The 18767-nt window shown below is 33.0% G+C and overlaps 2 protein-coding genes across 6 annotated transcripts; one reads left to right on the forward strand and one right to left on the reverse strand.

The window, feature by feature from the left end:
- The first annotated feature begins 280 nt into the window (after window positions 1-280).
- LOC113403285 (active breakpoint cluster region-related protein) lies at window positions 281-18637 on the forward strand. 5 transcript variants are annotated; one of them, XM_026643773.2, is made up of 21 exons: window positions 281-696; window positions 1689-1917; window positions 2087-2279; window positions 3226-3382; window positions 3546-3795; window positions 3942-4116; window positions 5334-5475; window positions 11675-11791; window positions 11881-12066; window positions 12219-12416; window positions 12508-12627; window positions 12704-12826; window positions 13169-13366; window positions 13851-14060; window positions 14569-14764; window positions 14950-15143; window positions 15422-15585; window positions 15794-15933; window positions 16182-16327; window positions 16818-16942; window positions 17368-18637. In XM_026643773.2, exons 1-21 carry the CDS (start codon window positions 421-423, stop codon window positions 17606-17608), a joined length of 3780 nt encoding a protein of 1259 aa, XP_026499558.1. In that variant the 5' UTR covers window positions 281-420; the 3' UTR covers window positions 17609-18637. The 5 variants fall into 5 exon arrangements, with proteins under 5 accessions (XP_026499558.1, XP_026499560.1, XP_026499561.1 ...); XM_026643775.2 differs by having other exon boundaries at window positions 2180-2279; XM_026643776.2 differs by having other exon boundaries at window positions 2183-2279.
- On the reverse strand, window positions 7969-10826 carry LOC135193603 (protein PFC0760c-like). Its single transcript, XM_064216760.1, has 4 exons — window positions 10700-10826; window positions 10340-10434; window positions 8555-10268; window positions 7969-8294 (listed from the first exon to the last, which is right to left on the reverse strand). Exons 1-4 carry the CDS (start codon window positions 10764-10766, stop codon window positions 8056-8058), a joined length of 2115 nt encoding a protein of 704 aa, XP_064072830.1. The 5' UTR covers window positions 10767-10826; the 3' UTR covers window positions 7969-8055.
- Window positions 18638-18767: the final 130 nt, after the last annotated feature.

Genomic DNA, 18767 nt, shown 5'->3' on the forward strand with positions numbered 1-18767 from the left:
TTTTATTTGTTTAAACTTATTTAAGCCGTTCGTATTTTGAAATACGTTATTTAAAATAAAAACAGTGATACAAATTAACTTCCATAATTAAATTAATATATTTTGTGCAAATTTTATATATTATGTATCAGTTCTATCGCAGATTTACCCACCTTTTATTAATAACATTTCATCGGAATAAAGAATAAAATATGATTAAAAACAAAGACTCTTTTTTTATATTTTTAGATTTAAATCATGTAGATTAAGCTTCATGGATTTACACCTTCGACTTAGTACATGTCAAAATATATGAAAAAATATAAAAAAATTGCTTTTGCAATGACAGAATTTCTGATACATTTTTTACACTAACATTGAATATAGTGATTTCATATTATTACTTTAACATAAAATTGACATGAAATCGTTTTGTGAGAGATGAGCGTCTTCGGGGATTTTCAGCGTGTGTGGGTGCAACGTTTTCCAGAGAGCACTTTACCAGCCGCTTGGGAAGACGATGTCAGGGCCAATTTAGCTAAACATAAACAGAAAGTAGCTATACTTAGGGAAGAGTTAGAGAAAGAAGAATTCTATGTCGAGTATTTGGAGACATTGCTGTCTGATGTCGAGAAACATAAAGCTTCCCAAGGAAGTAGGACGGCGCCGCCCTCAGGGATTGACACGAATGACGATAAAACATCTGATAGCAAACAAGTTAGATTTCGTTATCTTACAGTCAATTTCATTCTACTAGATAAGAGATTAGTAACAAAAGATTATTTGTTTATTTAGTGATTCATTGTATCGGGTCCACTTACCTAGAATTTACATTAACCTATAGTATAAAATTCGTGTAACTCATACTTGTAATAGAAGATACATGGTAAATGCTTAAATTTTATCTTGTTGAAATACAATAATTAATAGTCATAATATATTAACATTACATTTAGATTATTTAGTTAAAATATTATTTATCGGAATTAGCTAATATGAATCATATTTATCAACAAATTACCTACCTCCAGTTATTAGTCTCTTATATTAATTTTAAAATGGCATCTAAAATAATTTGTTCTTATGTAAGATAAAATATCCAATAAGATATTTGGTATGTGCTCTATTGTAATATTAAAAGTATAAATGTGTTAAAATTAAATTAATATTTAACTATTTTCAAAGCAAAACTTAAAAAAAATACCAAAATATTTAAGGAAAAGAATAAACAGTTTCATCTTGAAAATAATTGTATTGTTAGTGATCATCCCAATTCAATTAAATAACTTTCTAATACATTAAATGTATTACGACGTTGCATCTATTTAAGATCATTCAACATGCTGTCACACATGCTGAACTTAACCCCTTGACTAAACTGATAGGACTATATAATTATTTGTATGTACAGTGTTAGAAACAGTAATGGAATCCAATAAGATTAATGTTTAGGTTATTCCTATTATTATTTATTTATTTGTTGTATTAATCATATGCCATAAATAAATGAACTTTATTTATTGATTTTATTAACAATAATTGATTGATATGAACAGTTATTAAAGTATTAATATAAATATTATCAGTTTGCATGTATTATGCAGTCCCACATATGTAATCAAAATTTATTTAAACAGCTGTTTAAAATATGTTTGTTACAACTTTTCGAGTGTCATTTTCTTTTATATTAATTGTATTCTTTAATATAGGATTCTAACACTGACTCACTCTCAAAGAAAAGTGAAACAAGTCTTAAGAGTGATGACTCAGCGGAGGCTCCTGACTGTGAAGAGGTACACTTGAGAAACAAACCTGTAAATTTTGCTGAAAGGAGTTCCGTTAACCAATGCATAAACGAACTGTCATCAAACCTTGCAGCAGAAGCTCGAAAACGGTGCAACAGTGAAATTGTAAAACGAACTGATAATGATATAAGCGGTAAGTAATTTTATTTATATAAAGAAATTTTAATTATTATCTCCTTAAAGTATTTAGTGTAGATGTTATTACTATTTCTAAATAGATATTTCCCATATTTTTAAGTGGACAGAATTTAATTCAGAAATTATAGAGACAAAGATTGTACAGTGTTGAATGTTTCCACTAGATGTAGAATCAACTAATAAAACTCAAGCTAAAAACCGTCCAGCATCACAAGCAGGTGATTTTGTAACAGTGATTGAAGTTAATGGTTTAAAAGCAGTTGAGAATGCTGCTAAGAAATTGGATGAATCACCACCATCCTCGGAAAGTAGTTCTACAGATCCTGCATCTGCTACTAAGAAGAAAGTGCCACCAAAGTAAGGATAAATGTTTTAATTATTTAATAACCAAAAATGTGTATAAATGAAGTTCACAAATACATTTATACACATACATGTATTAATGTAGATTAGTTATAATTACTAGTAAGTTTCCTGCAAAACTTTGCATTTATTCAAAAGATTTTTTAGGAATTTCGAAATCTACGATTGAACCTATGATTATTTTGATTTAATTTCATTGTAAGCTGCAAGTCACTCATTTACATTTGGCGCAATAATTATGAATGCTTATTTAAATTAAATGTCAAATAGTATATATTAATTTAGAATTAGAGTTTGTCGAAAATAATTTACTTTAATTTTGTTTACGTTTTTCATTTTTTTTTTATACAGCCGTCGGTCTCTAACCGGCCAGTAACTTTTTCCCCTCTCCAAAATTAATTCTTTGTTAAATTGTAACAACTCAGTAAATTGCAATCAAGAATCCTCTTTAATTTTCTGCACATCTACGGTAGAACCTCTTCAAAATGAGACTATGACCGATTTCTTATGTGCAGCTATCTTCCCATAATCACTGGGACAAAAATCGGCTTACGCTATGGATATAAAGAATTACATAAAATATTTGTACTATAATTACTATATGTGTATGTATGTATGTTTTTTTTTATAGTTGGATATAAAAGTATGTATATTGTTATGTATTGTTATTTTTAGAGAATGCCTTCAGGCATTAAACCCGCCTTTTGTCCCATTTACCTGGTCAGTCAATAAAGTATTTAACTAAATATCATTTTTTTTATTTTTGATGGTTCACTCAGTTTTTTTTTATAATTATATATATAGTTCATAGTTGTGATAAAATTGTCTCCAAGCGTGATTCGAACAATTTTCTACTTTGTTTTTAAGTTAATTTACTGATTTAATCAAAGTGAGTCATTCAATAAAATTTATAATATGATAAACATTATAAATATTTTAGGCCACCTCCAAAAGTTTTCAACAAACGTGGAGCTTCACTACCAGAATCAGGTTTGGCCGAAGACAGTCCCCCATCGTCGCTGGGAAGAAGACTACGAAACGCCGATTCTCGGGAATCCATTGCCAGCAGAGCGTCTACACCTTCAATTAGTGAAAGGGTAAATTCAATTTAATATAAATAGTTTTCTTATTTATTTATATAAAGATTATTTAAAAATGCGTCTCAAAAATAGCACAAACAAAGTCACCTATGGAGGGAATATCATTAAGACTTTAGGCCTCGATTGTAAATAATATCTCATATTTTGTTCAAAAATGCAGGTAAAAAGCTACGAGTCAATCAACTCATTGTCTTCGGAACGCAAGCGGTCCGGCGGCGCGGCCACGCCCCTCTCCATCGACGAGGAGGCCACGTCCTGCACGCCCGACCCGCCCGACGCCTCCGACGACAAGTCGGCGCCGATATCGCTAGAGAGCATTCCCGCCGTCGTGCGCTCCGCCGAGGACGAACCCTACTACGACCAAGTCCCGGTGGACATCAACGATGGAGAATATGTTTATATACAAGCAGGTAAACCTTCGTCTTCGCTCGCGTTAAATGAAATCTAGAATTTGTAATATTTTTTTATTGCTTTTGATATGTACTGATAGATTTACTCTTGAATATATTAAATGAAATGAAAAGTTCCCAATAACTGCAACTCGACCCGCGCTCAGAAGGCAGGGACCGTTTCCGGGCGCTGTCGGACTGGGGCGTGGTGCCGGCGGGCGCGGGGTCGGAGGACAGCTCGAGCGCGGGCACGCTGCCGCCCGCCGCGTCCGCGCCGCCCGCGCCCGACTCGCCGCTCTGCGCCACCGCGCCCAACTACGTCAACATACACTACTTCATACAGTGAGTACCCGTCCGATCCGGATATCGGTTTAGGGCTATCTACTTTTCATGTTCGGCTATATTCGGCTGAGTGAGGTGAGGTACTCGTAGGTTTTACTTTTAAAAAATACTAAGTAAGGCTACGTTCCTCCTTGGAGGTCTGTTAGCTTCATACCAAACTTTATCAAATTCGGTTTAGTGCTACAGCGTAGCAGAGAGACGGACAGACAGTTACTTTTTCATGATATTAGAGTATAGATATTTTTACCATTTAATTTGCCTCTGAATCATTCGATTAAACGATGCCTTTGCGTGACCGAAGTACTTTTAATGAAACAGCGGAACCATCAAAATAAAATATTTAATTATATGCTAAACGCATGATATTAATTAAATATTTAGTTCAAATAACTATAATAATATAAATAAGTAATGGATGGAAACCGAATAAATATTGTCGTTAAAGTCTAAGTAAAATTTACCAATCACAATTAAAAGTATACATTAGTCTCTAAACTGTAAAGTTATACATGAAAGATACATTTTTTAAATAAAATAACATAACTCCTTTATTATTTTGCTTTTGTGTAATATAATTCGTATGAAATGCTGTAAGTATCACCTGGAATGGAACGCTATATGACGCCAACTGACTGTATGCTTTCTTAATAATGTATTTTTTCAAGGCAAAGAAAAAATCGCTGAGTTTAAATTTATTAAAGCCAAAAGTGTAAAAAAAGTACAAAAGTTGTTAATACAACTGTATCTATGATTAATTTTCGTAGAAAATATAATTATTTAAGGTATTATTTCTATTATTACTTTTTAACAACACCAATATTCACTAATAAAATAAATAACAATTTATTTTGTAAACATTGATCATGTAATTATACAGCTTGCCAGGACTATGACTTAAGCATTCCATTTTTCGAAAATAAATAATTTTTCGAAAATTTGTTAAATAAATATGATTCATCACACATTACTTGCCTTTATATATTAATTTAGAGACGTGTGTGAACTTTATTTCAATTAGGATAAACTTTCGAAAAGCGGAAACTGAGTGTCTTAATTAAATTTAATTACGAAAAACTGTAGAGAGAAACGAATTTTGAAATTATTTTTTCTCTTCTTCGCATTGAACGAATAGGTTACTTGGCTCAATAACGATTGGCTCTATTATAATCTACCGAAACCGGACAACTATCGTGTAAATGTTTTAAAATACCAATCAGACAAGCTGGCGAGGGTACGGAACCGAGCGAGACGAGCTCCGAGCTGGCAGACTCCAGCGACACCCCGCTCCTGCTGCGAACTATTTCATCGGACACAGAGGCCAGCGCTACGCCGCCGGTTTTAAGAAAACTTCAACATCAGGTCAGTATTTGTTATTACCAAAATTTGTTTACAATTAAAATTTAAACAATCGTGTAATTTTCAATAACAAAATGATTTATGGGCTAATTATTAATATCATGACATGGATGTATTAAAAAATAATTTAATTATTATTAAATTGTATTATAAAAAACATTCTTCATTATTATACACTTAAAGAATTGAAATAAAAATAATTAATTCGAATTACATCTATTTATTAAATTCACCATTTTTTTACTTCATTATCTTCCATGTTATCACTATTAAGTATTTTTTTAAACTTTTCTTGATAGTTAAAATTATTTTTTTTGGTTTTATTTTCAGTCATACATTGTTTTTCTCCTGTTATTAAATAATACTTGCATAATTGTATCTCACAGTTGTAATTTTCACATCTTGAATAATAACATATACCGTCCGAGCAAAACGAATCGATTTCCATTTTTTCAATTAAATTATTCGTCAGTTTTGTAGCATATTGTGTAAAAAATGTTTCGAAATAATTTCTGAAAATTTGTTCTAAATCAAGCGATAAAATATTGTAAGTGAATTCCTTTAGTGTATTTGCATCTGAAATATTACAAAAAAAAAAAGAAAAACTAAAAATTTTAATTTATTCATAATTTTTTCGTTTAAGTTGTTCTACTTAAATTATCGAATTATAAGGAAATAATGTTACATTTATTTGCAAATAAAGAGCGGTTTCGGTTACAATAAAAACAACATTGAAGTACAATATGGAGTTGGATTACCTTAGTATAGTATGTTTCAATTCGGTTTCCTAATTAACAGTAGCTATTACTTTATCAACGATTTCGGTAACGGTTGACGATAATACTGCTTCTAATTCTAGTGGTCGGTCTTCGACAGTTGGCTTAGATGTTTCTGTGCTTGAAATAGTAGGTTCTTTCGATGTCACGTCAGTTTTTTTATCTAGTGACTGCAGCGTCGATACTGGTTCTGACGAATTAGGAGTAGTAGGCTCTTCAGGCTTCACCTCGGTATTGTAATTCCGACACTCTCCAGTTAGGTCTGTGTCATATATGTTACACGTAATGTTCACGCATCCGTACTTATTACACCTGATCGTAGTACATGTCTGATCGTTGCACTGTACATTCACATTCTGTCTGCGTACATTATCGTAAGTATTTGTCGTATCTGTTTGGAGAGGTTGGTCTTTCTCGGGCAGTGTTTCGCTAACATCTGCGCTCCACCAAGTAAACGGATATGTTATCCAACCCCATATTGTGGAACCGATACCGCGCCCTTCGACTACGTTATCTGTAACTGTTGAATTATATAATATAGCAATGCTTTGATTTCTCGTAAAGAATAATTATCTTATAAATCAATTTTTAAAACTTACTAGTGAATGGCTTACTCAGCGATCCATGGACAATACACAAGACAAAAAAAGGTAAAAGCTTCCTAGAACTGAACATAGTGACGGGTGACTTAGGGACAAGGTGCGACAGTAAATGTTTGAATAGTCTACGTCTCCCTTATATATAGTTATCTGCGCTATGCACCTATCTGTTGTGAGATAAGGGACTTTCGGGAATGTTTACTTAATGACTTATGAGGAAACATACCAGAACCTATTAATTGTTCCCGCAGTTATTATCAATTCTACAAAACTTTACTTAAATGTTTCTAGATATGCTTTTGTTAAGGAAAATAAAATATCTTCATATTTTAACACTTTATTCATTCATACAAAAATCAATTATATTGTTTGATTAATATTATAATTAGGCTAAAAAGAACGAATCTGTAGTTCCTTCTGATTATTTAAAAATGTTGTTGAAAATTTCTCACACGTAGTTGTATTTTTTGAATTGCTTTTCGTCTGAACTTCACATAAAATACAACTTTCTTTAATATTAGGACATGCTAAGAATCTACATAACTCCAAGCTTTTTTTGCAGTTCGTCAATACTTTTAATCTCGTTTTTGGACGTGACGTATCCGTCATGTTATTCATGTACTGGTTTATTACTTGCAAAACGTATGATGTATTCCAAAACGATGGATCATCGAATTTTAAAACATTTTTCATATTTTCATGTCTCCTAAATTTTTGTAAGATATTTTTTAAACTAATAATATGTTCGATGGGAACGTTTCTTGTTTTCACTTCACCATTAGGATTAAAGTCTATTATTTTTGGTTTAGCTTTATTTATTACAATCCAAGGGCTTAAATAAATTTCATTTTCAACCTAAAATAATTTTAATAACCACATTTTTTGCATATATTTTATTATGATTACTTAAGAAAGATTATAAATGTAATTTAAAAAATAGTAGAATTTATTTATGGTTACTGATTTTAAGTGTTAATTTATACTTTACCTGGGTATACATTTTGGGTATCAAAAATAAAACCAGAAGTATCATAGTGAATGAAAGTAATATTTTTTAAACACTTCAAACCTTTTTTCTCGTATCTACTTAAGATAAATAGCATAGAACTCTAGCATTATCAGAGCTTAATGAGTAAAGTACTTAATGTTTATAAACACCAAACGTTTACGCCGCGGCTTGTTTGATAATAGGTTACGTAACTTTTTTATTATATAATTTTAATATTTTTTAAATTAGGACAATGACCTGCTATATTAAGTTCTTTAAATGTGCATTTGGCCTTTTTAAATGTTTTCTTAAATGCTGCAAAAGCGCTACATTTTGAATGAATACAAAGCGTTCCTTTTCCGAATAACTTTCCTAACATTTTCTCCTCTAATATATCAACAACTTCAAAAGCTATATTTGACGGTAAATCCATTATAGACTCCATAGTGGCTACGCTATCTGAAAAGTTAATAATACAAGATTTAAGAAATTATATTTATAATATGTAAATAATTAAGAGATTTTCATCGCGTAAAACTAATCTTTATATGAAAAAAATGTTTTATTCTGGATAAAGTTTTCTAATTTGATTTTACTTAACAGACATTACTTAAAATTTTATTTTCATGAAGGTGCTCACTGTATTGCAATTTTCCTCCTGTAAAACTTGTTTCTCTTTTACCACGAGTAATATAAATATTTTAATTAAATTAACTTACCAGTGTAGTTGTTGCCTGCACAATGACCTTTACTATTGTACCGGTTATCTGGTGTACAAATTCTATGTAAACATAATTTTTTTGCGCATTTCATAGAGTGGCATATATTTTCAGAGCAAAATGTTAATACGCCTGTTATATATTTGCCCACAAAAGACATGAAAGCCGGAACAACTGCATCAATATCGTTCCAATCCACATCGCCAAATATTGCTTTTTCTAAAGCTGTAGTATGGTTATTAATTAATTTATCTTTTGTCATGTTCAATTTTGTTTTTTTAATTTCTCTATCTAAAATCAAGGCAGTTATGTTCTTTGAATGTATCAGGGATTGATCTTTTTTCGCCAATGGCCAATATACTAATTCAGTGTCAACCTCCGATTCTGTATCTAGTTTTTTAGAAGATATTACTACAGGAACAATGGATCGATTATTTATTGCAAAGGATGTTGTCATACTCTTATTACTATTAAGCAATGTAAGATAATTTGGTGATTTATTATTTATTTCGCGTTTTAACCGCAATAATTTCGTGTTTGACACATTATCCTTTTCAATTTCGAAGTCTGCTTCAATACTATTCCCTATTTTTGATGCATTTTCAGAACGATTGTAACTGCCTTTTGTTATATTAAGAGTTAAAACAATTCTCGGAGTGTGAGTTACAGTTGTTTTATCGCTAGAGTGATTGAGTGTCATTTCAGTAGTTTCATTTGTTTTTAGGTTCGTATCTTCATTATTGTTGAACGAACTATTTTTATTAAAAGAGCTATTACTATTTTCTACTTTTGTTATATTTGTTATATTACGTTCCAATTGCGGTTCAAATTTAAAATTCTGTAAATTGTACATTTTCTTGGTTTTGTGTTTTTTGTTATTATTTCCAAAACGAAACTTTTTCTTTTTATGAATAGTTATTTTATGTATTGGTGATTTATCCTTTAATATATTCTGTTTGTATCCAATTAAATCAATTGGAATTGAATAATTTAAATATGGAAAAGGTAAGTTGATGGTTGATAAAGGATCTCTTGGTATTGGAAAGGTATCTTCATGTTCTTCATATTTTTCAAATTGGTTTAGATATTTAAGTAAATTACTTAATGCGTTCGGCAATTGAACGTCTATTTTTATTCGAAGGCTTAAATTGTTGTCCAAGTTATTACTTGGATTATCTTCAAAGGGTTTTGGAATTTTTAAAAAACTGTTTGTAAGGTGATTAATCTTATTAAAATTTCTAGAAAGAGCAGATTCATTATAAAAACATTTCTTGCATTGACATTTGCATGGAAAAATATTTTCTTGGCAAAAACACGATGACATCATTGTTTTGGATAGATTTTCTGGAAGTATCGTAGGTAAATCGTCTGATTTTTTCCCATCATATAAATTTTTCGAAAAATCGAATAGGTTGTCATTCTTTTTTACAAATTTTATGTTTGAATTATGTGGCATAAATGTATTCAGAAAAGCTGGATGTTTCATATCATTAAAGTAAAAATTACTGTTCTCGTGGTAATTATTTCGCTCAATTGGTTTTAATTTATTGAAGTTTTCATGTCGTATGTGTGGCACTTTGTTTTTATTTCTTCTTATATAATTTATCCTCTGCTCGTGTGCTTTATCTAAATATTGTTGGTACTCGGACAGCAGATTTTCGATATCTTCTTCACTTTCACTGTTACTGAACATGTGATTAGTTAATTGAGGACTCTGCAAACATATGTACATGGAATACATAATGGACGAAACTTTATAATGTTTATTATTTATATTTTGCTTACCATATTATTTTCAAACTCGCTGAAGATATCGACAATGTCGTTTAGTATAATCGCATCATGAAGTGGAGTGAATTCAATACGATTGATTTCATAACCTGTGTATTATAAATATAAAATAAACTTTAATATTAGACTTGCCTTTGTGCTTTTAAAGTATGGTCTAAGATACTGGTACATAATAGACCTATGCGGGTAGATAGTACGTATTTTACAACCAACAAATGCTCTGTATAAATGGAGTAAAGCGTGAGTGAGCCAATATATTTACAAGCACTAAGGGTGAACCATTTAAATAACATGCTTTAAGGAACACAAAAGAAAGCAAATAAATTAAAATCTAATCTACACTGTAATACTCACTGTCCACATTCGTACACTTCGCTAAACTTACGTAAAATAATAAGAGGAAATTAGTTGTTATTTTCATGACTGATCAGTTTGATTCAGGTCGAACTTAAAATGCAACCTTAAGTTCACTTTGTGAATTATGTGAAATGGTTTTTTGTGGCTAGTTTTGTAACCATAAACAAACAGCACTTTTTGAAACTGTTTTTACAAACAAAGTTTTTATGTGAGCAATTGCAACCCTGTTTGTTATACAATCAGTTGTACAATGAAACAAAAAATATACAAGGAGCTGTAACAAAGTAAGCTTATGTATAGCAGGAAGTATATTATGTATACTAATATTATAAAACGGTAAAATTGGTTTGTTTGTATGTAGAGGATAATTTCCGGTACTAATGATCCAATTTAAAAAAATCTTTCATTGGTAGAAAATTGCATTATTTCTGAGTTCTGTAGCACTTTTTATTATATCGTATGGGGTATAAAATATGTGTATGTCATTTAATTTTCTTTATTAATAAATTGAAGATTGAAGGCGAGGCGGGTCGCTAGTGTACAAATGAATAAAACTAATGCTAATTTTTAAAATATATCTTTATATTGATATAATTTTAACTTGGTGGTAGGGCTTTGTCCAAGCTCGTTGGGTAGGTACCCGCTCATCGGATGTTTAATTTAAACTATACATACTTGGTGTTGTTGTATTCCTAACTACGGGCATAAGGATATAAAAGGAATATAAATTTTATTATTACATATTATATGAGATGTACAATGCTGAGTTACATAGCGGTAATTTACTTTTGCCATTTTAGTATATTATTGCTTCTACCGTTTAAACAAAATAATATTCAAATTCGTTTTCTTTCATGAATTGTTTTAAACTGAATAGTCATTAAAAAACGTTTTAATTTTTTTTTAAGTTATTGTTTTATGTAATAAACCTAATTTGTACAACAAGGAAATATATGAGAAAGCAAATTACAGGAATCTAACATCAGCAGCAATGCAGAGGCCGAGCGTCTCACGATGCACCGTTGCATTGTCACAAGTATCATAGAAAGCGAGACTGTGTATGTGGAATGCCTCTATGTAATGGAGAAGGTGAGCATCATGAGCCTTTGCCGTCAGCCATAATATTAAAAAAAAAATACATTTAATAATATATACTAAGAAAAATATTTCTTTTCCAGTACATGAACGCTATAAAAGCCACACTATCGACGTCTCAACCTGTCATAACAGAGGAAAAATTCGGTACAATATTCTATAAAATATCAGAGTTGCACGACTTGCACAAGAGTTTCCTTGAAGGTCTAAAAAATGCTGTCGCCAGTTGGGAAGAACCATTATCTGTAGGAATCCATTTTAAAAAAATGGTAAGTAAATGGAATTCGTAATTCGTAGGAATTTGTTCATCTACTCAAATAAACAAAACTGATTTATTTTTAATTTTCTTAAAATTATTATGTATTCGGCTATGAATAACTTTATAAATAGGACCAATAATTTTTTTACATTTGTATTTTAGGCTGAAAATATAAACGTATATGGGGCGTTCCTCCACAACTACGGGCGCGCCACGGACGCCGTGCGACGGCGCTGCGCGACCTCGCAGCGCTTCGCCGACCTCACGCGACAGATCACGTGTCGCGGACAGCCGATGTCGCTCGACGATCTCCTGCATAAGCCTGTAGCTCGTGTGCAGAAGAACGCACTAGTTTTACACGTATGCACTAAAATGATGATATATATCTATATTTGAATATATATTCTTCAAAGAGATATAGCTTAATAAACATAACGATTATTATTTTCAGGATCTTATTAAGTACACACCGGCGAGTCACCCCGATCATGCGATGTTAACCGAGGCCTTGAATATGACGCAACATTTCTTAGACGAATTCAATATTATACAAACTAAGTCCATGTTTCCGGTAATCGTTTATTTTGTCTCTAAAATTATTTTTTTGAAATATTTAATGTATACAATGTATATATACATATTTACAGAACGCAGACAGAGCACAGCGGAGACTCGTAAAAAACTCTTTTATCGTCGAACTATCAGATGGACATCGAAAATTGAGACATCTATTTCTTTTCAACGACGTTATCGCCTGCGCTAAATACAAGGTATAAACATCGATTACTGTGAACTAGACAAAATCACATTGCGAATATCGATTTAGTTTTCAGAAAAGGTCCAAATGTTGCAACTCAAATACACGAAGTATTTGATTTATCACGTGATCAATAATTGACATATTTTATTAATTAAATTAGGCGAAATCTAATTTCGAACCGAGCTTTTCTTTCCTCACAGAATGCTTCTAACCTAACCCGATGCGATTTTCTATATATGTATAATTGTATGTATAAAATAAGAACTACTGAAATCATACGTTAAGTAGATTTTAGGTGGCCAATCGGACACTTCCCCTTTTCCTTTATTTAATGGCCGGTGCAATTTGTTAGGCTTCCGGGAGAGATAAATTCACGTTTGAGCTGAAGTGGTTCATTCCGCTGCCGGACATCGTGGTGGTGGAGGACGAGGGCGCGGGCGGCGCGGCCGAGCGCGAGGCGTCGCCCGCCAACATCGTGGCGCTCAAGTCGCAGGCCTGCACCGTGCGCGACATCATCCTGGCCGAGGAGCGCGCCACGCAGGACGACAAGGTACGTGTTGCAACTTACTAATTACACTGAATGCCTCAACATTATTGCTCTATTTATAAACACTAATGGGTCTCCCGCGAGACAGTTGTAGCAGTTTACAATGAAATGAAATCAAAACAAAAGTCACTCATCTACATTTGGCGCCAAAATGATGAAACCTTTTTGAGATGAGATTTTTAATTTCAAATAGTATACATTAGTTCAGTTAGTATGTTTACGTTTTAATTTTTTTTCTTATACAGCCCTAGTACCGCTCTCTAACCGGCCAGTAACTTTAGTCCGGTCTCTAAAATAAATTTTTTGTTCAATTGTAACAGTTTAGAAAATTGCAATCAAGAATCCCCTTTAATTTTCTGCACATCTACGGCTGGAGCTCTTCAAAATGAGACTATAACCGGACAAAAATCGGCTTACGCTATTAATACATAAGATTTTAACATGTAAATATCGGACTTTAATTTTTAAAAATTGTTAAACCGTACAGAAAATACGCCTGGGTGGTCGCGGTGCGGCGGAAAAACAACGGAAAAAACTTTCGGAGCTCGAAGGACAGCTAGTTCTGGCGTCTCCAAACCTGGTGTTCCGAGTGGGCGCCCGGGCGCCGGGCTCCACGACACTGCAGCGGCAACACATATTCTTCCTCAGCTCGGAATATGAACGCACGCAGTGGATTGATTCCATTCATGCCTTACAGGTTACATGTATATTATATACAGGATGTACATGTATATACAGGATGTTTATATCATCATCCTCATCCTTCTTCTTCCATAATTCTTTGTCGGACGTCATCTCACAAGTAACATTCTTTCTAACCATATCGTCTTTCACACAATCCATCCATCGTTTCTTGGGCCGTCCCCTACCCATATATCCATCCACATCCATTCTCAGAACCTTTCTCACAACATGGTCCTCATTCCTCCGCATAACATGCCCATACCAAGACAGCCGGTTTCCAGATGTTTATAATTACATCAAATCAAAATAACATGATAACATTTTTTTAAACAGATAGTTATAGAATAGTATTTAATTTTCTTTAAATTAATATACTATTGACCAGCCTCTTTAAAAAGTTAATGCCATTCGTTAATTAGCCTAAAATAATTATAAACAAGTTGTCTATATATAAATTGCAAGTTAAATGTTGGTCTCTTAATTTGTAGTTTTATTTTAAAAGTAAAATATTTGTTTAATAGGCATCGTCTGCACCTCCCGCCGGCACCAGTACTGTATCAATGTTAGAACTTCAAGGATGGGTGACGGCATGTCGCAGCTACCTGCAGACAGACATGGGCTCCTACCTCCTTCGGAGCGGTAGAGATGACTCTTTGCTGCTAGGGGACTTGCAACTACATATAGGAGGCATGACTGCACCTTTGGATACTTCAGCTGGTAAGATTATTTCGCAGCTGGTATAAATACATATTACTGTTAAAGACTGAATGTATTTGTCCAATTGCTGATAAATCACAAAACGTATTTACAATTATATTTTGTCCAAATTTTCGGTAAAGCATCGATCCAAAATTTCGGTTAATAGAAATATAAATTGCCAATACAATGAACTGTTTTTTCAGACTATTACATCGTGGTGGAGGTGGATTCGTATGGGCACTACTTCCGCAAGGCGAAGTCTAAGCTGGTGTGTCGCAGTGCGCAGCCGCGCTGGAACGAGAGCTTCACACTCGACCTCGAGGGCTCGCAGAACTTACGGCTGCTGCTCTACGAGGACGCCGCTCGCCCGGTTCTCCGGGGGAAGTGTACGCTTAAGGTATAGGACTTGGATCCAGTCATCCTGACATCTTGACTATGACGTGGTTAACATGCTTTGAAATATATATACTATATACATTAAATAAAAATAACATAAAAATATATCCTGCGTATAACTTTCGTTTTTATTAATTCTGTTATCGGACGAAGTTAAAATTCTCATGCACACACACTCTGCCCCAAAAGTCTCAAATGTTTTTTTATGTCGTTTACATTTCGTGATAAAGGCAAACTTTGCTAATCACTATTGAAATCTGTTTCGTATGTTTGCGGCAGTTGTCCCGCGAGTGGGTGGGCGAGAGCGTGTCGCGCACGGTGTGCGTGGGCGGCGGCTCGCTGCCGCTGCGCGTGCGCTTGTTGCCGCCCGAGCGCTCCGCGCGACACGTGCCCAGCGCCAAGCCCGGCGCGCTCTTCGGCGCCAAAATCACGCACGTCGCCAAGTCCGTTTCTTCTGATTTCCTACTTTATTGACTAGTTCTTCAGACAACTATTGCTGAAATTATTTTATTTTTTTAACTCGAAATAAATAAATATTATGTATTGAATTTATTTTAACTCAATGGTCTATAATTAACTTACTGACTTAATCTGTGAAGCCCCCCCGGGCATACTATAATAACAATAGTAAGAGTTTAACATAATTTGCAGACGTGAAAAACGAAACATCCCTTTCATTATAAGCGCGTGCGTGCGCGAGGTGGAGCGCCGCGGCATCGGCGAGGTGGGCATCTACCGCGTATCCGGCAGCGCCTCCGACCTCAACCGGCTCAAGAAGAGCTTCGAAACTAGTAAGTTACTCATTAATTAGTAGTAAATTAATCTAAAATTAATTAAATTAATCTCAAAATAGTCTGTGAATAGAAAAAAAATTACTTAAAAACTTGTTTATAATTCTCTACATTGAATAAAATTCGCTTAACAGTTTTTTGTAAAGAAAAAACAGAAGAATTCATAGAGTTACTGAAAATAGCCCTAAGTTATACAATTACCATTCACCATGTATTCATTGAAAAAACTAACCTTTTTTATTTCTCAGATGCATACGAAGCTGAACAGTTATTAAAAGAGGTTGACGTACACTCTGTGACTGGAGTATTGAAGCTGTACTTACGTGAATTGCCGGAGGCATTGTTTACTGACGCTTTATATCCAGAATTGTTACGGGCTTGGGGATCAACACAGGTATTAATTTAATTTAATACAGAACTATAAATAAATAATAATCGTTAATTATCAATATAGAATAAGTTTGAAAGTGGTTAAATTTTTTCCATTGTCATCAATATATACAGTGTGGCAATGACGTCATCACGTTAAATGAAATAATTATTAATATTCATTGATATAATGTTGATAAAAGTATGAAATAAACAAAAACACGAACAATCAAAAATGAAATTTTCGAACACGATAATATCCGCGGAAATCAAAATACATTTGATAAAATAAGTTTACTAACATTTTTCACTCAGAATATTGTATAAGACTTACAATATTGCACCGGACTTATTGTAATTAATTATATATTTGTTTATAACTGAGTGATATTCTCATTGTTTAATTGCATTCATTTCTAAAACGATTGCTTAAATCACCCAATGTAATACTTAAGATGTTACTGTGGTTTAAAATGCCTTATCATTCAAATTATGTATCAACATTTAACTTTCAGGGTGCTGGGGCCTCTACAGATTCAGGGCCGGCACACACGAGGCGCCACGCACTACTCAAATGTTATGCACAACTTCCAGACCTCAATAAGAATTGTATTGATTTTCTCCTTAATCATTTTGTCAAGTAAGTTGAAAACCTCAAGTATATATTAGCGTAATACTTTATATTTCAGCTACCAAATACAAATCTTACTCTACGTTTTTAATACGAGTTGAATATTTTAATGATCTGTTTATATGAGAAAACTTACAAATATTTTATACATATCTAAACTAATCTTTAGAATATGACTTGAGAAACTAAACTCGATATTATATAAGGAACCATGTACGCTTGAACCACAAGATACTAGCAAATTAAAAAAAAAACATTTGTAAAATTATTTTAGTTTGTTGGTTACACATTGTGAGGCAATAATTTATGAACAAAATTCCTCAGTATTTTCCTCCGGTCGGTGCTTAATTGTTGACATTGTTAAAAAAAAACTATTGAATAAAGATTTTGATTTTGACTATCAAACATGTAACGTAATGATGTCATGGCAACAGAGTTAATCAGCACGAGGGCGAGAACAAAATGTCTCTGCACAACCTGGCTACCGTATTCGGGCCGACGCTGTTGCGGCCGAGCGCGGCGGGCGGCAAGCTGCGCGCAGACCAGCTGGCGGCCGGCACCGTGGACGCCATGGCGCAGGCCGGCATCCTCTACACACTGCTGCAACAACGACACCTCGCGCAGCACCTGTCCGCGCACCGCCCGCACGCGAACCCGCCGCCGTTACTCGATTGAACTTCATATTGAGTCACCTTATCTGTTATACCATCGACCTAATTATTTTTAAATTTAAAATCTGCGTCGCAATAATTATTTTAGTTTGAATGGGAAAACCGGTAATGTGTATCTCGCAGTCAACTGGTTATATTGCATATTTCACATTCCAAGCTGATACAAACTCGATATTCACAAATCTGAATTTTCATGCTGAGATTAAATAAAGAGCAAAATAAACATGTATTATAAATAATTTCTTGCACCATAAGAGATTGATAAACTAATAAGATAATCCAGTTATAAGATGGATTATATTCAAAACCACTGCCGACAGTATTAGGAAACAAAAACTTTACTTCTGCAGTCAACAAAAAATGTTGTTGAAAAACATTTTTTTCAATGTTGTTTCTAACAGGTTTTATTAGTATGAATCAAATCTTAGGAAAACATGTTTAAAATACCTTTGCTTTTGTTTTTCTTGTTTTTTTACCACTTTAGGTTATGTACATTAGCTTTACACTATGAAGTACGTTTTATCTAAGCAATAGCTCAAAATAAATATTTCATTGCCATACTTAATATTTTGAATTCTACCCGATTCAAAGATGATAAAAATGATAGTTGTGTAATCCTAAGTCACTAAAATTGATTAACTAGTATTATTATTATCATATTAAAACTTAACTTGTCATCACAAATTCTGAGTGACCACTCTCATTTATATTCAGAATAACTTATGGCACAAAATGTTTGTGAAATAATATCACAAAATGCACTTTTGCCCTGACTGGGTGTTTTTTGTAATCCATTCATTCAAGAATCGATTCTATCGACGCTAATTATATAAGAACACCATAAATAACGAAATAAGTATTGATAGTCATATTATAAGAAAAAGTTCGACTATGTCGTAATAAATTATTACATTTAGAGTTATTTTACAAGTGCTAGTGACAAGGTATAGAAAAATCAATCTTACATATAGATACAACTAAGTATATTTGTATTTCTATATTATATTTTGCATGCTTTTATATTGCAATCGTTGTTAAAACATTCCATAAAACGAAACAGACTGAATGTAGTAATATCTTTTAGAGTGTATTTTGCACAAAATCTAGATACTGGGAAGTAGGTAACTAGGTTTCCTGAATCAATGATTCATAACATGTGTAAA

This window comes from Vanessa tameamea, chromosome 13, assembly GCF_037043105.1.
Source record: "Vanessa tameamea isolate UH-Manoa-2023 chromosome 13, ilVanTame1 primary haplotype, whole genome shotgun sequence".
Classification (NCBI taxonomy): Eukaryota; Metazoa; Arthropoda; class Insecta; order Lepidoptera; family Nymphalidae; genus Vanessa; species Vanessa tameamea.

Coding starts and splice junctions, on each gene's coding strand:
- LOC135193603 (XM_064216760.1), bottom strand. CDS start 10,766: ATGAAAATAACAACTAATTTCCTCTTATTATTTTACGTAAGTTTAGCG. Junction 10,435..10,699: donor GAAGTGTACGAATGTGGACA/GTGAGTATTACA, acceptor TATAATACACAG/GTTATGAAATCAATCGTATT. Junction 8,295..8,554: donor TGCAGGCAACAACTACACTG/GTAAGTTAATTT, acceptor TTAACTTTTCAG/ATAGCGTAGCCACTATGGAG.
- LOC113403285 (XM_026643773.2), top strand. CDS start 421: ATGAGCGTCTTCGGGGATTTTCAGCGTGTGTGGGTGCAACGTTTTCCA. Junction 11,792..11,880: donor GCCTCTATGTAATGGAGAAG/GTGAGCATCATG, acceptor TTTCTTTTCCAG/TACATGAACGCTATAAAAGC. Junction 15,144..15,421: donor GGGGGAAGTGTACGCTTAAG/GTATAGGACTTG, acceptor TGTTTGCGGCAG/TTGTCCCGCGAGTGGGTGGG.